This window comes from Bos mutus, chromosome 19 (assembly GCF_027580195.1).
Source record: "Bos mutus isolate GX-2022 chromosome 19, NWIPB_WYAK_1.1, whole genome shotgun sequence".
Classification (NCBI taxonomy): Eukaryota; Metazoa; Chordata; class Mammalia; order Artiodactyla; family Bovidae; genus Bos; species Bos mutus.
The window spans coordinates 38673906-38694410 of NC_091635.1; the positions used below are offsets into that span (position 1 = coordinate 38673906).

Below are 20505 nucleotides of genomic sequence, written 5' to 3' on the forward strand. Positions count from 1 at the left end.
ATATTGCTGTCAGTCACACCTCAGACACACTGGGTTAGAATTTCCTGGAATGGGATCAAAGTATGTGGATTTAAAAAAAAGCTTTCCCTGGATTCTGATGTACATGCCTACATAAGACCTGTTGCTCTAATACGGTTTTTATTTTTTAACGATATATGGAATTCCCTGACAACCCTGTGGTTAGGACTCTGCCCTTCAACTGCCAGGGGCCTGGGTTTCATCCCTGGTGAGGTAACCAAAACTCCCCAAGCTGTGTGGTGGGGGTAAGGGTTGAGGGGGAAGATAAACAGTCACTGGACCTCCAGGGAAGTCCCTGTGCTAAATGTTTTATATATATATTTTAATTTACTTCTCACAGCAACCCTGTGAGATTTGCACAATGAGCAAATCAAGGCTTGAATAGTTTAAATTATCCATAATCAAAGGGTTAGTAAGCGGTGGGGGCAGAATTAAGGCTTTAATTTAATTTAAATCCCTGTCTGCAGAGCTATGATCTTTCTGGTTTGACCCACAGAGGAGCTGGCAATCTGTGCGATGCTAACAGAGAAATTCACCAGCAATCCACTTTCAACTTTACTAGTCATACCTCCAAGGCCATCTTCTGTTTTTACCTTTCCAGAAGCAAGCACTAGATAATTTAAAATTAAAAAGTCACTACCAACTAAAGACATAAAACTTTCTGTAGTATTCTGTTCCACCCGGGGACCCAGTGAACCATACCTTCCAGTACTGGAAGATACCCTGACACAGTCCCCTACTCCTGAATTTGGGCTGGCCCTTTGATTTGCTTTAACCAATTGAATATGGGAAAGCACCAGCCCTGAGGCTATCTTGCAGCTTCCACTTTTGCCTTTTTTGGGAAGCCACCATGGGGGGCTTCCTTGGTGGCTCAGAGGTAAAAAAAAAATCCACCTGAAATGCAGGAGCCACAGGAGACACAGGTTTGATCCCTGGGTCAGGAAGATCCCCTGGAGGAGGGCATGGCAACCCACTCCAGCATTCTTGCCTAGAGAAACCCTGGACAGAGGAGCATAGTGGGCTATAGGCCATAGGGTCGCAAAGAGTTGGACATGACTGAAGCAACTCAGCATGTACACACGCAATCCAACATGTAAGAAATCTGGCTATTGTGTTGGACAGATTATGTGGAAAAGTCACATGGAGAAGGAGAGAATTTAAGTCTGCAGGAAGAGAGAGGCCCAATCATTCTTGTTGAACCAGTCCCCAGCTGATGCTATGACCTACAGTAAGGCCAGCAGAAAAATGGCAGGGCTAATCCCAGACTAGATTTAATAGTGAGCTAATTACATGGTTGTTTTAAAACTTTTTTTTTTTAAACTCTCACTGTTTTTATTTTCAGTTATGCTTCTTTCTAGTTTTATTTATATACATACACACATTTTTCACAGTTGATTTCCCAGGCTATTGATAATCCCTTTTCCTCCACAGTTAACACTAGAACATAAACATTTTTCCCACATCATTTTAAAACATTCTAAGAACACTGTTTTCATGGCTGCATTACCATGTTCTACCTAACTGGTCTCCATTTACGACCAATCCAGTTCCCTTAGATAAAATATTTATGATGATATTTTAATTTGAATTTCTTTAAGATCGATTTGTTGTTGTTTACTTGCTAAGTTGTGTCTGACTCTTTTGCAGCCCCGTGGACTGTAGTCCACCGGGCTCCTCTATGAATGAGATCTGCCAGGAAACAATGCTGGAGTGGTTTGTTTTTTTTTTAAACAATTCTATTTATTTACGGCTGTGTTGGGTCATCGTTGCTGTGCACTGGCTTTCTCTAGTTGTGGGCAAGTGGGGGCTATTCTCTAGTTGCCTTGCATGGGTGTGTCATTTCAGTGGCTTCTCTTGTTATAGAGCACGGGCTCTAGGGTAGATAGACTTTAGTCGTTGCTATTCCTGGGCTCTGGAGCACAGCCTCAAATAGTTGTGATGCACAGGCCTACTTGCTTCCTGGCATGTAGGATCTTCCTGGATCAGGGATGGAACTCATGTCTCCTGCTCTGCCAGGTCGACTCTTCAGCACTGAGCCACCAGGAAAACCAGGGTTATTGTTGGTGGATAACCAAGAACAATCTGTTGTATAGCACATGGAACTCTGCTCAATGTTCTGTGCCAGCCTGGATGGGAGAGGAGGTGTGGGGGATACTGGATACATGTATATGTGTGGCTGAGTCCCTTCTCTGTTCACCTGAAAGTATCACAACATTGTTAACCAGCTATACCCCAATATAAAATGTTTTTGGTGTTAAAAAGTTTATGTTTTGGGGTGTTTTGTTACACGACAAATAATGAAAGCACTTCCTCACCTCTCCTCTAGTGACAACTGGTACATTCAGTTATGCATGAAGCTGAAGTCTTCACTATTTTTCTCAATTGTATTATTAATACAACAGTTTGCCAGAAGCTTTCACATTAATTACTAGGGCCCAAGAATGCTTTTTTCAAAAGAAAGAGGTGCTAGGTAGGGGTCCAGAAGCTCAGCCTTTGGCCCTAGTTTTGTTACTAGCTGCATGCCTTTTGAAAGCCATTTATCTTTTTGTCTCAATTGTAAAATGGGGAGACGAATGCTCACTCTACTTACCAGAGAAGGGTAAAAATTAGTAAAGCCGAGTTGAAAAGTAAAACGAATTTTCAAAAGATACAAACATCTCAATATAAAAAAAACCAAACAACCCAGTCAAAAAATGGGCAGAAGATCTAAATAGACATTTCTCTAAAGGATACATACAAATGGCAAACACACACACACACACATGAAAAGATTATCAACACCACTAATTATTAAAGAAATGCAAATCAAAACTAAATGAGGTATCAGATGGCCATCATCAAAACATCTACAAACAATAAATGCTGGAGAGGGTGTGGAGAAAAGGGAACCCTCCTACACTGTTGGTGGGAATGTAAATTGGTACAGCCACTATGGAAAACAGTATGGAAGTTCCTAAAAGAAAAAAAACCCACTAAAAATAGAGTTACAATATGATCCAGCAATCCCACTCCTAGGCATATATCCAGAGAAAGTTAATTTGAAAAGATACATGCACCCCCAGTGTTCATTGCAGCACTATTTAAAATAGCCAGGACATGGACACAACCTGTGCCCATCAACAGAGGAATGGATACAGAAGAGGTTGGGAACTTCCTTGGTGGTTCTATGATTGAGACTTCTTCCAATGTAGAGTGTGTGCATTTAATCCCTGATCAGGGAACTAAGATCCCACATGCTTCATGGCCAAAAAACCACAACATAAACAACAGAAGCAATATTGTAACAAATTCAGTGAAGGCTTTAAAAATGATACACAAGAAGACTTAGTACATATACACAAGGGACTATTACTCAGTCATAAAAAGAACAAAATAATGTTATTTGCAGCAACATAGATGGATCTAGAGATTGTCATAATGAAGTCAGAGAAAGAAAAATATATCACTTAAATGTGGAATATAAAAATACAGTACACATAAATTTATGTACACAACAGAAATTAGCATTGCAGATGGAAAAAACAAATTTATGGTCACTGTGGAGAAGGCAATGGCACCCGACTCCAGTACTCTTGCCTGGAAAATCCCATGGACGGAGGAGCCTGGTGGGCTGCAGTCCATGAGGTCGCTAAGAGTCAGACATGACTGAGCGACTTCACTTTCACTTTTCACTTTCATGCATTGGAGAAGGAAATGGCAACCCACTCCAATATTCTTACCTGGAGAATCCCAGGGACGGGGGAGCCTGGTGGGCTGCTGTCTATGGGGTTGCACAGAGTTGGACACGACTGAAGTGACTTAGCAGCAGAGAGAGGGGGGGAACAAATTGGGATATTGGGATTGACATATACACATTTTGTTGCTGTTCAGTCACTCAGCTGTGTCCGACTCTTTGCAACCCCACGGACTGCAGCACATGAGGCTTCACTGAGTCAGTGATACTATCCAACCATCTAATCCTCTGTTGTCTCCTTCTCCTGCTTTCAATCTTTCCCAGCATCAGGCTCTTTCCCATTGAGTCAGCTCTGTGCATCAGGTGGCCAAAGTATTGGAGCTTCAGCATTAGTCCTCCGAATGAATATTCAGGACTGATTTCCTTTGGAATTGACTGGTTTGATCTCCTTGCAGTCCAAGGCATGCTCAAGAGTCTTCTCCAATGCTACAGTTCAAAAGTATCAATTCTTATTTAAGCGTTCAACCTACTTTATGGTCCAATTCTTACATCCATACATGACTATTGGAAAAACCATAGCCTTGACTATACAGACTTTTGTCGGCAAAGAAATATCTCTGCTTTTTAATATGCTGTCTAGGTTGGTCAGCAGGTTGGTCATAACTTTTCCTTCAAGGAGCAAGAGTCTTTTAATTTCACGGCTGCAGTCACCATCTGCAGTGATTAGAGAGTCCAAAGGTCTGTCATTGTTTCCATTGTTTCCCCATATATTTGCCGTAATGGGACAAGTAATGGGACTGGATGCCATGATCTATTTTTTTGAATGCTGAGTTTTAAGCCAGCCTTTTCACTCTCCTCTTTCACTTTCATCAAGAGGCTCTTTAGTTCCTCTTTGCTTTCTGCCGTAAGGGTGGTGTCATCTGCATATCTGAAGTTATTGATATTTCTCCCTGCAATCTTGATTCCAGCTTGTGCTTCATCCAGCCCAGCATCTCTTGTGATATACTCTGCATATAAGTTAAATAAGCAGGGTGACAATATACAGCCTTGATGTACTCCTTTAACAATTTGGAACCAGTCTGTTGTTCCATATCTGGTTCTAACTGTTGCTTCTTGACCTGCATACAGGTTTCTCAGGAGGCAGGTCAGGTGGCCTGGTATTCCCATCTCTTTCAGAATTTTCCACAGTTTGTTGTGATCCATACAGTCAAAGGCTTTAGCATATGAAGCAGAAGTAGACTTTTTTCTGGAATTCTCTTACTTTTTCTATGATCCAACAGGTGTTGGAAATTTGATCTTTGGTTCCTCTGCCTTTTCTATATCCAGCTCGTACATCTGGAAGTTCTTGGTTCACGTACTGTTGAAACCTAGCTTGGAGAATTTTGAGCATGACCTTGCTAGCATGTGAAATGAGTGCAACTGTCCAGTAGTTTGAACATTCTTTGGCATTGCCCTTATTTGGGATTAGAATGAAAACTGACCTTTTCCAATCTTGTGGCCACTGCTGACTTTTCCAAATTTGATAATATATTGAGTGCAGCACTTTCACAGCATCATCTCTTAGGATTTGGTACGTATAGTCAAAGCTGTGGTTTTCCCAGTAGTCATGTACAGATGTGAGACCTGGACAATAAAAAAGGTTGAACACCAAAGAATTGATGCCTTTGAACTGTGGTTCAACCTGAATATTCATCAGAAGGATGGATGCTGAAGCTAAAGCTCCAATACTTTGGCCACCTGATGCAAAGTGCCAACTCATTGGAAAAGACCATGATTCTGAGAAAGATTGAAGGCAGGAGGAGAAGGGGATGACAGAGGATAAGATGGCTGGATGGCATCATTGACTCAATGGACATGAACTTGAGCTAACTCAGGGAGATAGTGAAGGACAGGGAAGCCTGGTGTGCTGCAATCCATAGGGTCACAAAGAGCTGGACACAACCTAGCAGCAACAGAAGAATTCCAGCACCTCCACTAGCTGCTTGTGGCGATGCTTCCTAAGGCCAACTTGACTTTGCATGCCAGGATGTCTGGCTCTAGGTGAGTGATCACACCATTGAGGTTATCTGGGGTCATTAAGATTTTTTTTTTTTTGTATAGTTCTTCTGTATATTCTTGCCACCTCTGGCTCACACTACTATAGAAAAAATCAATAGATAACTAATAAGAACCTACAGCACAGAGACCGCTACTCAATACTCTGCAATGGCCTATATGCGAAAAAAATCTTAAAAAGAGTGGATATATTTATATGGATAACTGCTTCACTATGCTGTACACCCGAAACTAACACAATCTGAAAAAACTTGCTAGCACGCCCCCCCTCCCTCTAACAGAAAGAGCCGCAAACTCCAGGTCTCGCGACAGTTTCTTCTTTCTTCGGAAACTGCTACAGATCTCGCGATAATTACCTGTCCAATCACGAGGCTGAATGGAGGCCCAAGATGGCGGCGCACTGGGAGCGTAACATCTGCGTTTCTAGGATCTTCGCGCAGCGGGTGGTTAAGACTCTGGGGTTGTAGAGGTCCGCACTATACTAGTCGTCTGGCAGGAACTTTGACTTCAGAGGTGAGTCACTTAATATCACTCATATGGGTTGCGAGTCCACTTAACCTTTGTAGCACCCAGGTTCCCTATTCCCAGTTTCTGGGCCTGTGAGGTGCTGGCTTTGGGATCTAGGGAGAGAGACCTGATTGTGTGTGTGTGTGTGCGTGCGTGCGTGCGCGGGGGCGTCTGTGTGGTGGGGATGGGTGGGAGGAGTTGGCAAATAGAATGGAGACTGGTACTGAGAAGGAAAGACCCCCTAGGCGGAGGCGGTTTAGAGAGATCCAAAACTGAGGCGGGAAAACAGTATGAGTGGGTAAGGTGAGCACGTGAAAGGAGTGGAAGAGATGGAGAACTGGCAGTGGCGGAACTGTGGAAAAAGTCGGATTTATGAGAAAGGGAGACGAGAGAAAATAGAAATTAGAAGTGGTAGGGATCTGTGCAGAAGGAATTAAAAGTTCTGAGAGCAGAATTTATTTTACAGAATTATGTATTAAGTAACGAGTGATAGTTGAAGAGGAATATTGAGGGTCGGGAGGAACCAAGGAAACAGAAGCATGGAGATGGGAAAGATGAAAGAAAGTGGAAGCGTCAGCTTACTTAAATGAAGGTCTACCACTTTGGCTTTCTGCACTGACTTGGGTAACCCGGAAGAAAAAGGTTCAGTCCTAGGCCTGAACCTTTTAGAGACTCAAGATGGGGGCTGCTTATCAAGAATGAGAGTTCTGTGTTTTAAGTGCCCTGGACAGTGTAAGAGTTCCATTGTGCTTTCAACCAAAAAACACTTATTGCTTACCTACTCTCCAGGTCCTACTTTAGGCTCTGGGATATCGCAGTGAAAAAGATAGACAAAGTATTTTCCCTCATGAAGCTTACTGGCAAGGCAAATTTTAAAAAGTAAAATATATGGAATGTCAGATGGGCAAGTTCTCTGAAGAAGACTGAAGCAACTAAAGGAGACAAAGGGTTCACTCGCTGCTCATTTAAATGGGGGTACTCAGAAAAGGTCGGAGAAGGCAGTGGCACCCCACTCCAGTACTCTTGCCTGGAAAATCCCATGGACGGAGGGGCCTAGTAGGCTGCAGTCCATGGGGTCGCTAAGAGTTGGATACGACTGAGCGACTTCACTTTCACTTTTCACTTTCATGCATTGGAGAAGGAAATGGCAACCCATTCCAGTGTTCTTGCCTGGAGAATCCCAGGGACGGGGGAGCCTGGTGGGCTGCCGTCTATGGGGTCGCCCAGAGTTGGACACGACTGAAGCAACTTGGCACTTAGCAGAAAAGGTATCAGTAAGAAAGTGAGGTTTGATCAAAGACCTGAACAAGCTGAGGGTACCTTGCATGTATGTATTTCTGGGGGAAGAGCAACTCGTGCAGACCAGACAGCAAGTACAGAACCCCTGAGGCAGGAGTGTGCCAGACTTGGTAGAGAAACGACGAGGAAGCCTGTGTGGCTACAGCAGAATGAGCCAGAAAGAGAAAAGTGTGGAGAGAAGAGAGTGACAAGGCTGATGCCAGGTAAGGGCTGACACTCAGTTAAACTCTGAGGAATGGGGTAGATTTAGTTAAGAACCCATTGCCTGTATAGGGAGCTCCTAGCAAAGAAGTGGCTTTATTGATTCGATGTGTATCTGTTCTGACCAAGAGGGTTGAATAATGGAGGGAGTGATTTTACCGTATCTGTAGTTTAATTTGTCCATGTGTATTCAGAGCGTCATGTGTGTTCTGTGATGTACACCGGACAGGGAGGAGAAAGTGGCAACAAAGGAGTTTGGAGGGATAGATTTATGTGTGGCTTGTTAATTATTTTGAGTTTCATCAGCCTAAAAGCTTTAGGAAGCTGCTGAAGGGATTTACCTAGGAATGTTCAGTTTTGCATTGGAGTGGGAGGAGGGGTATGTTGTCATCAGGATGAAGTGGATTGTTAGGGCAAGAGTGGTTAGAGAGACATCAGTTAGAGGCTATTGTAGTCAGCCAAGAAAGAGATGATTATGATCTCTGGCCTAGAGATGTGGAGTTGCGAAGGGTGAAAAATGGATGAAAATGAAGTGAAAGTGTTAGTCGCTCAGTCGTGTCCAACTCTGTGACCCCATGGACTATAGCTTCCCAGGCTCCTGTGTCCATGGAATTGTCCAGGCAAGAATATTGGAGTGTCTGTAAAGCAATTATCCTTCCATTAAAAAATAAATGATTGAAATTTAAAAAATGAAATACAATAAAAATTCTGGAGAAAAAAAAAAAGGATACTTTGGAAGTATCCTTTTGGAGAAGGAAGATATTTCCTTCTCCAAAAAATGGGCCAAGATATAATTAGGAGACAGAATAATCAGGACATAGTGTGTTTGAAATGGAGGAGGTGAGGTAGAAAAGGTGCTGAAGGTTTCTTGCTTTTGTGCCATGAGGAAGATCTTGGTGTCATTCAGCAAAATAGGGAAGATTAGAGGAGGACCTATTTGGGGTGGGTAGAAATGGTTTCATTTTGGACATGTTGTGCATGAAGTGCTTTTGAGCCTTTCAAGTGAGTGGTCTGGTGGGCAGTTAGCTGCATGATTTCGATTGTCTGCAATGAAGACAATTCTTTTTTGAAAATGGTTCTTAAATGTGAAAAGCTATCAAAAACCTGAGTGAGAGAGAGTGTTAACATTTATAACCATGTAAAGTTATATTTCTAACAAAGCCTGCAAAGGAAATGTGCTTACTGCTAGGAGATTCTATTGTTTAGTTGCTAAGTCATGTCGACTCTTGCAGCCTCTTGGATTGTAGCTTTCACGCTTCTCTATCCATGTGATTTTTTAGGCAAGAATACTGGAATGGGTTGCCATTTCTGTCTCTAGGGGATCCTCCCGACCCAGGGATCCAACCCGTGTTTCCTTCATTGGCAGTGGGTTCTTTAGCACTGAGCCACCAGGGACGCCCTAAGAGTTTACAGTAGCTGCTATGGCTGACCTGGGGAAATTAAGGAAAGAAGGACCTTCGTGAAGAGGAGATGCTTGAATTGTGGTAGTAAGGATGAGTAGGAATTAATCAGGTGAAGAGGGGGAGGAAAGAACGTTATAGGCAAAAGGGGTAATCTGTGTAAAGACCCTATTGCCAGAGTGGAGGGAGAGAAAGAAGAGCAAGGGCGAGACTTCAGCTCATGCTGAAGCTGCACTGTGCTGGGTCTTGTGTATATGCTGAAGTAATGTTTTTTGTTTTTCTCCTAAAAGTAAAGTTTTGAGCAAGTGGGCATGGGAGGAGGACACAGTGAGATTTGTGTTTAGAAATGATCCCTGCATGGTGGAAAAAGGCATGGAGAGAAAAAGCGTGGGTTCATGGAGACCAGTTAACGGGCTGCTGTAGCAGTATGGGCAGATTGTATGGGCTGCTATCGGTGAGCCTGGGGAGAAATAGATGGATCTGAGAGATATTTAGCAGGTAAAATCCATATGACTGTTAATTTTTGGAATACAAGAGGGATAGAGAACTATCAGATGACTCTTAGGATTCTGACTTACATAGTACCATTTAGATGAATGTGTGTTATGAAAAAAGGAGAAAATGCAGAATGATATAAAGAAAAGAAAAATCACCTACCATCTAGAGATATACACTAAATAAAATTACCAACTGCTTAGAGAGTTACTCAACTACTGCGGTGACTTTTCTTCTGGTTTTTATTTCTTGCTGTAAATGTGTTAACTTTTTTCTTCTGTGTATTCTCAAGGAAAACAAAATTTTTGTTTTCAATTGGTTTTAGCTACCTAGAAATGGCAAGACTGAAATTTATAAAAGAAGTTGGAATAGAAGATGTTTTTTGGTAGAGTTTGAAATCAGGAAGTTAAAAAAAGAAAAAGATGTTTTTTGGAACTCTAGTGACTTCAAACCTCTGACGGTAGTGTTCTTGGTGGTAGATTATATTGCCTTCTGCCACGCTGATGCTTTTATTATTTATTTATTTATTTGGCTGCACCAGGTCTTAGTTGCAGCATATGGGATCTAGTTCCTGACCAGGGATTGAACTTGGGGCCCCTGCATTGGGAGCCTGGAGTCTTAGCCACTGGACCACTAGGGAAGTCCCACTTTGATGCTTTTAAAGGGTTTCAATTTTCTTCCCTGGGTTTAAAAGAAAAAGATTCATCATATGTTGCATATACGTTTTTTAAAATTGTGGTAAAATACATATAACAAAATTTACCATTTTAACCTTTTTTAAGTGTACCATTCAGTGGCTTTAAGTATATTCACAGTGTTGTGCAACCATTACTACCATCCATTTCTATGAGTTTTTCATCATTCTAAACACAAACCATATACCATTAAACAGTAATTCACCATTCCACCCTCCTCCCACTCCCAGTAACCTCTATTCCACTCTGTATGAATTTGCCTATTGTTGGCTCTTCATATAAGTGTAATAATAGAGTATTTGCCCTCCTGTGTGTGGCTTATTGCCCTTAGCATAATGTTTTTAAGGTTCATACATGTTGTAGTGTGTGTCTGAATTCATCCCTTTAGGGTTGAATAATATTCCAATGTATATACTTCCCACATTTTGATTATTTGTCTGCTTGTGGATATGTGAAGTTGCATCCCACCTTTTAACCATTGTGAATAACTCTGCCATGAACATTCAGTCAGTTCAGTTCAGTTGCTCAGTCATGTCCAACTCCTTGTGACCCTGTGGACTGCAGCCCACCAGGCTTCCCCAACTCCTGAGGCTTGCTCAAACTCAGGTCCATTGAGTCATTGGTACCATCCAACCATCTCATCCTCTGTCATTCCTTTCATTAAATCTTTCCCAGCATCAGGGTCTTTTCAAATGAGTCAGTTCTTCCCATTAGGTGGCCAAAGTTTTGGAGCTTCAGCTTCCTCATCAGTCCTTCCAATGAATATTCAGGACTGATTTCCTTCAGGATTGACTGGTTTGATCTCCTTGCTGTCCAGGGGACACTCAAGGGTCTTCTCCAACACCACAGATCAAAAGCATCAATTCTTTGGCGCTCAGCTTTCTTTATGGTCCAACTCTCACATCCATATATGACTACTGGAAAAACCATAGCTTTGACTATACAAACCTTTGTTGGCAAAGTAATGTCTCTGCTTTTTAATATGCTGTCTAGGTTGGTCATAGCTTTTCTTTCAAGGAGCAAGCGTCTTTTAATTTCATGGCTGCAGTCACCATCTGCAGCGATTTTGGAGCCCAAGAAAATAAAGTTTGTCACTGTTTCCATTGTTTCCCCATCTATTTGCCATGAAGTGATGGGACTGGATGCCATGATTTTCGTTTTTTGAATGTTGAGTTTTAAGCCAGCTTTTCCCCCATGAACAGTATGGAAAGGCTGTGAGCATTCCAAGTACTTATTTGAATCTCTGCTTTCAGTTCCTTTGGATCTATACATGGGATTGGAATTGCTGGATCATATGGTAATGTTTAATTTTTTAAAGAACCACCAAACCTTTCCACAGCGGTCATACCATGTTCATTCCCACCTGCAATGCCTGAGGGCTCCAGTTTCTTCACGTGCTTGCCAGTACTTGCTATTCTCTCTCTCTCTCTTTTTAATAATAGCCATCCCATTGTGTATGAATTGATAGCTTACTATGGTTTTGATTTGTGTTTCCCTAATGACATAGAACATCTTTTCATGTGCTTATTTGTTGTATACTTTTAAAAATATAGCTGCTTCTTTCTCACTTGATTAGCGAAGATGTGTTGGCTGTAACTGTTGACTTGGCAACCACAACTTTTCTTGTTGATTTTGTTTAACTAAATATGCTGATTCCCGCCCTTTTTTTTTCTTTTTAAAGATGGCTCTGAGTAAATCAATGCATGCAAGAAATAGATACAAGGACAAACCTCCTGACTTTGCATATCTGGCAACCAAATATCCAGATTTTAAGCAGCATGTTCAGATAAATCTGAATGGAAGAGTGAGGTAGGTAACAGATGAAGAATTCTTGATACAGTATTATTCTAGTCTAATTTGAATGGACCCTGCGTAGTGGAAAGTATACTGGACTGATAGTAGACCTGAATACTAATTCTATACTTTTCCTTGAACTTCTCATCTGACCTTGGACAAATCACTTCTGTTTTAGCTTTTTAATCTATTAAATAAGACTGGACCAAAGGCTTTTAAGTTTCCTTCTGACTTAAAAAACCCCAGAAAGCAACAACAAGAAAAACCTCTTGATGTCCAGATTATTGCTTACTCAGCAGGGTAACTGCAGAAAGCTTAGGATTGTGCCCTCAGACCTGATGGGCGTCTGAGGTCCTTATTTTAAGTGTATATTTATTTTGTTGTGAGGTAGAATAATAACCAGGACCTCAAAACTGATTTCACTTCAGTATTACTTAAGATGTCACTAAATTCAAGTTTAAAAGTTAATTACTAAAAATTAAGAAAATAATAGGTATGGTGCTTCAGGAAATGGCAGAGATGATGATAATGGTATGGGAATAACTGATGTTTGTGTTACACCCTTGAGAAGGAGATCTTTAACTGCCATCCTAAATTCTATGTGAGTTACAGAGGAGGGTGGAAATTTCAAGCCTGCCTGGGGAAAATGTGTTGATTCACCTGTGGGGAGGAAGAAGAGCAGGATTTGGGGAGAAGTGGGAAGGTCAGGAACAATGGGATCAGAAGGCTTGAGGCGTTTTGCTGACCTCAGCCTTCCTCCTGGCGGACTTGTAGGAGTGGAGGCCCCAGGGCAGGACTTAACTGGGGCTAAGGTATCCTAGAAATCCTAAAACTTTATATATATATATATAATACATATATATGTATTTATATTATTTTTCTGGGATATAATCCTTGGTTTTCACCAGTTTCTCAGAGAGATCTGTGACACCACCCTCCCACCAATATACAAGGTTAAGTCAGATACCCTAGAACTATGATTTCCAAGCTTTATTGTCTATTTCACTCAGTGAAAGTTGAGCACAGCTCCATGTATGAATGCTTATATTACTTACCATGTTACTATATTAAGCATCTTAGAAAACAAACTTCAAACTGGAAATTAAAAATATATTTAAATAAGAGTTCTAGAGATTCAACTTTGGCACCTTATTTCCGAGATCACTCTGAAAATACTGAGTTGGTGTTTCTCTGTGTTTAGATCACCTCTACCATTGTTCTTAAACCTTTATTTCATAATTATGTCTGTGGAGGTTTGTTTATCCTAGTAGCTTTAGAACAAATACAGTTTTGTTATTCTTTGTTTCTTCTCTATACTTATTTTTGTACTTAATTTTTTTTCTTTTGCTTTTTTTTTTTATTATGTGCTTAATTATTAAATATCTGTTGTTTTTTTTTAACTATTTTGTGCCATGTTCTGGGAAAGCTGCAGTAAACAAGAAAGACCTGGTCATGGCCATGTTTGGAGTTGACGCACTAGTGGAGGAAGTGGACAAAGAAGCAGTTAGCCTTCAGTGTGGCCGAGCCTGTGGAGCACGCAGTGGAATCACACAGAAGGGAAACCTGACCCCAACCTTGGGATTTAGAGAATAATTTGAAACAGAAAAGTGGTCTTAGTTGTGTTCTGAAGAATGAGCCAGGTAGAAAGAAGAGTGTTACAGGCAGAGGGAGTGGCACGTGTGAAGAGCACAGAGTTGTGGGGGACTGGAAAAGCTGCTGAGGTGTGGTGGACACATGACCAGAGGTGAGGCTGAGAGGGCGATGCTTGCACTGCTGTATAAGGCCGTGAGTTTGGGATTTATCTTAGGCTCATGTGCGGTGAGTTCTTGTGTCTTCAGAATTACCCATCCCCATCCTTATCTACTTAAGTTTTAAAGCAAGTCAGTAGCATTCAGAATTGTTTCAGTTCAGTTCAGTCACTCAGTCGTGTCCTACTCTTTGTGACCCCATGAACCACAGCACGCCAGGCCTCCCTGTCCATCACCAACTCCCAGAGTCCACCCAGACCCATGTCCATTGTGTCGGTGATGCCATCCAACCACCTCATCCTCTGTCGTTCCCTTCTCCTCCTACTCTCAATCTTTCCCAGCATCAGGGTCTTTTCAAATAAGTCAGCTTTTCACATCAGGTAGTCAAAGTACTGGAGTTTCAGCTTCAACATCAGTCCTTCCAATGAACACCCAGGACTGATCTCCTTTAGGATGGACCAGAATTGTTTAGATAGATGTAATCTAGGAGCACTGTAGAAGATGGATTGCAGGGGGAATTAAGACTGGAAGTATAAGTGAGTAAGTAGGGACTGGTTTCAGTAATCCACATTAGATATATTGATGGCCTAACTCGGTAGAGGGAGGAGGGATATAGATCACTGGATGAATTTGAGAGAAATTGATGAATAGGATTAGCAGGACATGGTAGAAATTAAGAATGAGCCATGTGACCTCAATTTAGCAAGAGATTAGGTGATAGTGCTGTTTACTGCAGTAAGGAACAAGGCAGAATGAGCTGGTTTAGGGGAGATGATATATTTTCATTTGGGGGCACATTGAATCTGAAAAGTCTATGCAGTATCCAAGGTGGGGTATTGGGTAGACAATTGAAAACGGAAGTCTGAAGAGAAGGACCCATGGTGATTTGGAGGTGGTATTAGTGAAGGCCTTGGTCTTTGAACTGAATTCTGATGGCTGAATAGAAGGGCGGAAGAGTTCCAAGTACAGAGAACAGAATTTTGTGAAAGGCCTGGTACATTTGCAGAGCTGCATTAGATGGGGCTAAAGTGGATATAGGATAACAGCTTAGGGAATACTGGGAGATGAGACCGAAAGGAAGACAAAGAACAGGTCACAAAGAGCCTTTCATAGCATGCAAATAAGAATGAACGTGATTGCTCAGACTTTAAGGAACCAGAGGAAGATTTTTAAAATGGTTAGATTTTTAAGATGGCTTTAAGATTTATATTTTTTAAAAAATCACTCAGAGCAGACCACAAAATCTGTTATCACAACATATCTGAATGGTATTGGTGTCTGACAAGTAGTAGACATTCAATAAATGTTTGCTGAATGCATGAGAATAATTCTTTAAAATCTTAACTATATGCCATTTATAGATACCATGCTCAAAACTTAAAATTGCCGATAAAAAATAAAGGGATGGGCAAAATCATGCTAGAAATGAGGCTTCCCTCCAAATTAAAGAAAAGTAAAATAGAAGACAAAAAGCCTCAATTTATTAAAAAAAGAAAACACGTTTGTCTTTTGTCTTCTGAGAGGAATAACTTTCAGAAGACTTAAGTGTTTGATATAATTCAGAGACATTTTTCTTTGTAGTTCGAACCAAGTAGATAGAAATAAACAACAATGGCCTAGGGATTTTCAGAGGATCAGTGAATGCTTCAAAGACAATTAGGCAAAAATACTTTTTATATGTGCTCTTTTTCTTGGAGTTGTTGTTTAGTTGCTAAGTCGTGTCCAAATCTTTGCGACCCCATGAACTGTAGCCCACCAGGCTCCTCTGTCCATGAAGGACTTAAATCTTTAACCTATAATTTAGAACTTCACTTTTAAAAGAGTAGCTGACCCAGAAAAGGTTAAGAACTACTGATAGAGAGCCTAAATAAGATAATCAATGGGTTTGATTTAATGATATATTTTGAACTTTTTAATCTGCAAACATGAACACATATTGTTTTTAAATAGCTTGCACAAGCTTCTAACACTAGAAGTGACTGAGTTGGAACTCTCTAACTCAGTCTTCTGCTTCTCTTATTTATTAAGTTCAAAGATTAGAAAGAAAAAGAATTGCAGTTTTACAGATGGCTTGATTATTGTCTACCTGAAGAAACATTTGAGAATCACCTAAAATTTTTCAAGTGATTACTGAATAAAATATACATATATACATATGTTTTAAACGTATATAAATAAATAAAGGAAAATTGATAGCTTTCCAGATACTAGTTGGAAAATATAATTACAATAAAAGATCCTGTACACAGTAACAAAGAGGAATAGGCAGATACTCGGCAAAGAAATACGTTAAGACTGTGTGCATAAAGCAACAGAATTGCTCTCAGGTGTCTAGGGGAGACAGTAAATCTAGGGACATGGTATATTTTTGGATGGGAGAGCTCAATACAGTTAATATGTCACTTCTTCCCCAAGTCAGAATCCTCCTGAGGTTTTTGTGAAAGAAAATGACATGACATGTCTTTTATTCAAAGAAAAGATGGTCAAAGCAAATATTCTAAATGGATGATGGAAAGGTGAAGGAGTATAAACTCTCCCAGATGGGTATTTAATATACTGTGAAGTTCAAGGAATTAAAACATTAGCAAAGTATTACCATAGGAATGGGCCCCTATTGTCTGGCAAAAAGTGGCGTTCATGTCTAAACAGCATGTGCACATTCAATAGAGTGAGTCCAGCCTGCACTCTACTCAGTACTGAACCTCCCAGAGGGAGTGTAGAGTGGACAGGGTGAATCTTCTATTCTTAATCAGTCTTGACTCCTGTGTCTTCCTCATAATGTGAACGTTACAGTGCTGTGAATGATTAAAGAGATGTCACAGTGTTATTTTGGATTTTCACTTTACAGGGTTACTTAGAACCTGACTCCTAAGTAAGATACCACCCCACCATGTAAAGACTATAATGTAGAATAAGAGCATTTCAGGTTGTTAAGGGTGGAACTAGACAGAAACTTTTTTTTTTTTTTTTAAGTAATGGATTTTTATTTATTTATTTTAGTAATGGATTTTTAATAGATGCAGTTGGAACAGCTGTGGGCAAAGTGCATTAGATTCCCTTTCCTATGTATTATGCAAACTAAATTCCTGATGGTTTCATGATTTTAGTATATTTATTTTATTTAAATGCTAGGAAAAAATATATAGGTGAACTGTTGAATTTTGGGTATAGGAATAGTCTTTCTAAGTAAACTCCAAGGATAGAATTCATAAAAGAAATTTTATGGATTCAACTGCCTAAGAAATAAAAACTTTTACATATCAAGAAACGGTAAAAGTGACAACACATACAGTCTTAAGTATTTACAGCGTATAGCAAAGAATTAGCTCCCTTAAGGTGAAACACTCTTAGACGACAATAAGAAAAAGGAAAAAACCTTAATGTATAGGTTAAGGATAAAAATAGGCAATTTACAAAAGAAGAAAGACAAATGGACCAAATTAGCAAAGATCAAATATATACTATTCATCAATGGCAAAAATGTAGTTGAATAGGCATAGTGATAAAATGCTGGCAGGATTGCAGCTTTGACAGTTCTAAAAGCATACTTAAGTGAAATAATGTATGTTTGAAGATGTTTATTCCAGAGCTGTTTATAACAAGGAAAATTGGAAATAATTTATATTTCCAAAATTGTGTATTCTTACAGTGCAGTTCCCTACAGTGGAATACCACGTAGCCCAGGGAATGGGTATTGCAGATTATAAAACATGATTTTGTTTCAGACTGAAACCAAAGTATCTGCAGATATGCTGTGCATAGAAAAGGACTTAAAATCATAAACCTGGTGTTCACAGTGGTTGTTTTGTGATAGGCAAAGGTAATTTTAAAAGTTTTTGCAAGGAGAAGCAAATTTGTCTGTGAGGGGATGAAAAGAAGATGAAGCAAACTTGAGGAGAACTTCTCTTATTTTAATTTTAACAATGGGAGAGTATGAGTTTATGCCAATTTTAGGTTGGCAATAAGCACATAAGGGGTCTATGATTTGGTGGCTCAGATGGTAAAGAGTCTGCCTGCAATGCAGAAACCCAGGTTTGATCCCTGGGTTGGGAATGTCCCCTGGAGAAGGGAATGGCAGCCCACTCCAGTATGCTTGCCTGGAGAATTCCATGGACAGAGGAGCCTGGCGGGTTATAGTCCACAGGTCACATAGTGCTGGACACAACTGAGTGACTACACACACACATGATAGAAGTAGAAGAGATGTCCTTCTCTTTAGGGTAAATGACCTACCTCCTTCTGGACGTCATCCCCCTTCCTGCTTACTTAGGTAAGAGTCATTTATGATTATATGCATCAGTAGCATGTTCTTTAACGGGCTTCCCTTGTAGCTCAGTTGGTAAAGAATTTGCCTACAGTACGGGAGACCCGGGTTCGATCCCTGGGTTGGGAAGATCCCCTGGAGAAGGAAATGGCAACCCACTCCAGTATTCTTGCCTGGAAAATTTCATGGACACAGGAGCCTCGTGGGCTGCAGTCCATGGGGTCGCGAAGAGTCAGGCACGACTGAGCAACTAACAGTTACCTACTTTAACTTAGCTCAAGAAGATACACAAAAAAGAATGGCCAAAATACAAATCCAGCTAGTGATGGAAAAGGAATACCAGACAGAACATTAGACCTGAGATGGATTGAAGTGTCATTTATTTGTTGAGCCCTGAAGTGCTCTCTGAAGGCAATCAGGATGTGGTGTGGAAAGAGGGGCACTTCTGACTGAATCATCCTAAGGTCCAGTCTTGAGAGTGCTAATTATCAGCTGTGAGGTTTTAGATAATTTTCTTAGCTTTACTGAGACTGAATTTCCTCATCTAAAAAGGAGGGATAAAAGGGCATACTTTGGATGTTTGTCATAAAGGTTAGCAATGACATGCGCAAAGTGACCTAACACACTGGAGACACTTAGTAAAGGATGTTTATTCTTATTGTTATTAAGCCTGGTATACTTGATAAGGTATCACGGATCGCTGGTGTGATCTCTCTCCCTTTGTCTCTCTCTGTCTCTTTCCTGCATCTGTCACTGCTTTGTTGTAATCATATCTGACCATTGCAATTAGATTTCAGTTTGTGCTTTTCCACAGTAGCCAGCCCCATAGGAACATCTGCAGTCTACTTGAGCCCTGTCAGTTGAGTCTGAACAGAGTATGACACTTAACTGATTTGTTTTCAAAACCAAAGTCCTAGCACTGAAGGGCTGTGTCATAGTTTATGACTGTACCATTTTTAGCACCTCGGTGAAGACCTAATGAATAGAAACCAGTATTGGAGTAAGGTTGGGAGGCTTCAGCCTCTGTTGTTACATAAGGTTCAGCCTATACAGTGTTACAATGCTTGTTACTTTAACCATGGTTACAGAATGTATCTTTCTAAACTCCATCCATAATGGTGATACTGTATTCATCAATAGTAGAGCAAGAGTCATCATGGGGAAACCAGGCATGAGCCTGTTGACAATAGGCTGTTTTGTTTTATGGAGCTGGATGTGTTAAGCGAACAACAAAGACTGATGGAATAAATTGCTAATTTCCACATGAGAGCTAATTTTAGTCCCTGTGCCTCCCTGTGCTCTCAGAAATGAGAATGAAAAAAGATCTTGCCTGTGTTCAGGAATTTTGAATGTCCCAGGGTACTAAAGTGACCTAGATAATTAACTAGAGAAGTCGGATGACTTCACTTCTGTCCTACAAAAAGATTTTCAACCCTCAGATTAGTGTCTGTATTTTCTTAGAAGTAAGTAAACAACCACTCGTGTGGCTAACAAAATCTGAGAATCAGCTCTTCATTGATTTTTGTTTATTTTCTTCAATTAGACTAGCTTTTGCTTGATGTCTTATACTTTTTGGTGATTAGGATGTAGTTCCTTATTAATAAGTTATATGTTCTGTCCCATCAAAGTAAGTACATTTTTTTAAATAATGAGAATTGTTTATATAAACAACAACTCTGTTTGAAGGCACTAAGAAAATATTAATTACACTGCTGTTTCTCTTGCTCCAAGTGTTTCATGAAGCCATGTAATTAATGCTCAAGCTGTACAACTATCTCTTGGTGATTGCTGTCAGTGTGGGAAATACTCTGGTTTGGTCTCCGAAAGAATTGGCCCACTTTCACAGAAAACAGGTACTCTGGAACCAAGGATCTGTTTTCCTTTTGTGAAAAAGATATTTTCAAAACTATTATTATACAAACATTTATATATTATACAAACATTTCCCATTACATTAATGGGGAAATTATGGAAATATATCCTTCTTACCTACATTTATAGTGGTAATGTTGCATACATAAAAGAAAAAAGGTCAAAAAAAGTTCTTCCACCCTAGAGATCAAATTACTTTGTTTTTTCCTTTCTAAGCCCTGACTTACTAATATATGGTAATTTTTGTGGCTGTGATTTTGATACAGGTATAACCAAAGGACTTTTTTTTTAAGCCCCACTTGACTTGAGCATTTTCCATATAGTTACAAAACACTGGTGATGTTGTGTAACGTATATGCAGATAATACAAAAATATGAGCATGTCCACATCCAGAGGTGGTTCTCACCCTTCCAGATTGTTTTCTGTGTGTATCCATATAGAGGGTCTTTTTGTCTTATTTTTATTTTTACAAGAATGTGATTA

At 40.2% G+C, this 20505-nt stretch overlaps 1 protein-coding gene across 3 annotated transcripts in view; it reads left to right on the forward strand.

The window, feature by feature from the left end:
• The first annotated feature begins 6126 nt into the window (after nucleotides 1–6126).
• The window catches only part of METTL16 (methyltransferase 16, RNA N6-adenosine), a 74440-nt gene continuing 60061 nt past the window's right edge, over nucleotides 6127–20505 (forward strand). For all 3 annotated transcript variants that reach the window (XR_011468025.1, XR_011468026.1, XM_005891189.3), the window contains exons 1-2: nucleotides 6127–6259; nucleotides 12025–12152. Coding sequence is in view for 1 of the 3 variants with exons in the window: in XM_005891189.3 (XP_005891251.2) it covers nucleotides 12025–12152 (128 nt within the window). In the remaining 2 variants the exon portion in view is untranslated. The remainder of the gene's footprint in view (nucleotides 6260–12024; nucleotides 12153–20505) is intronic.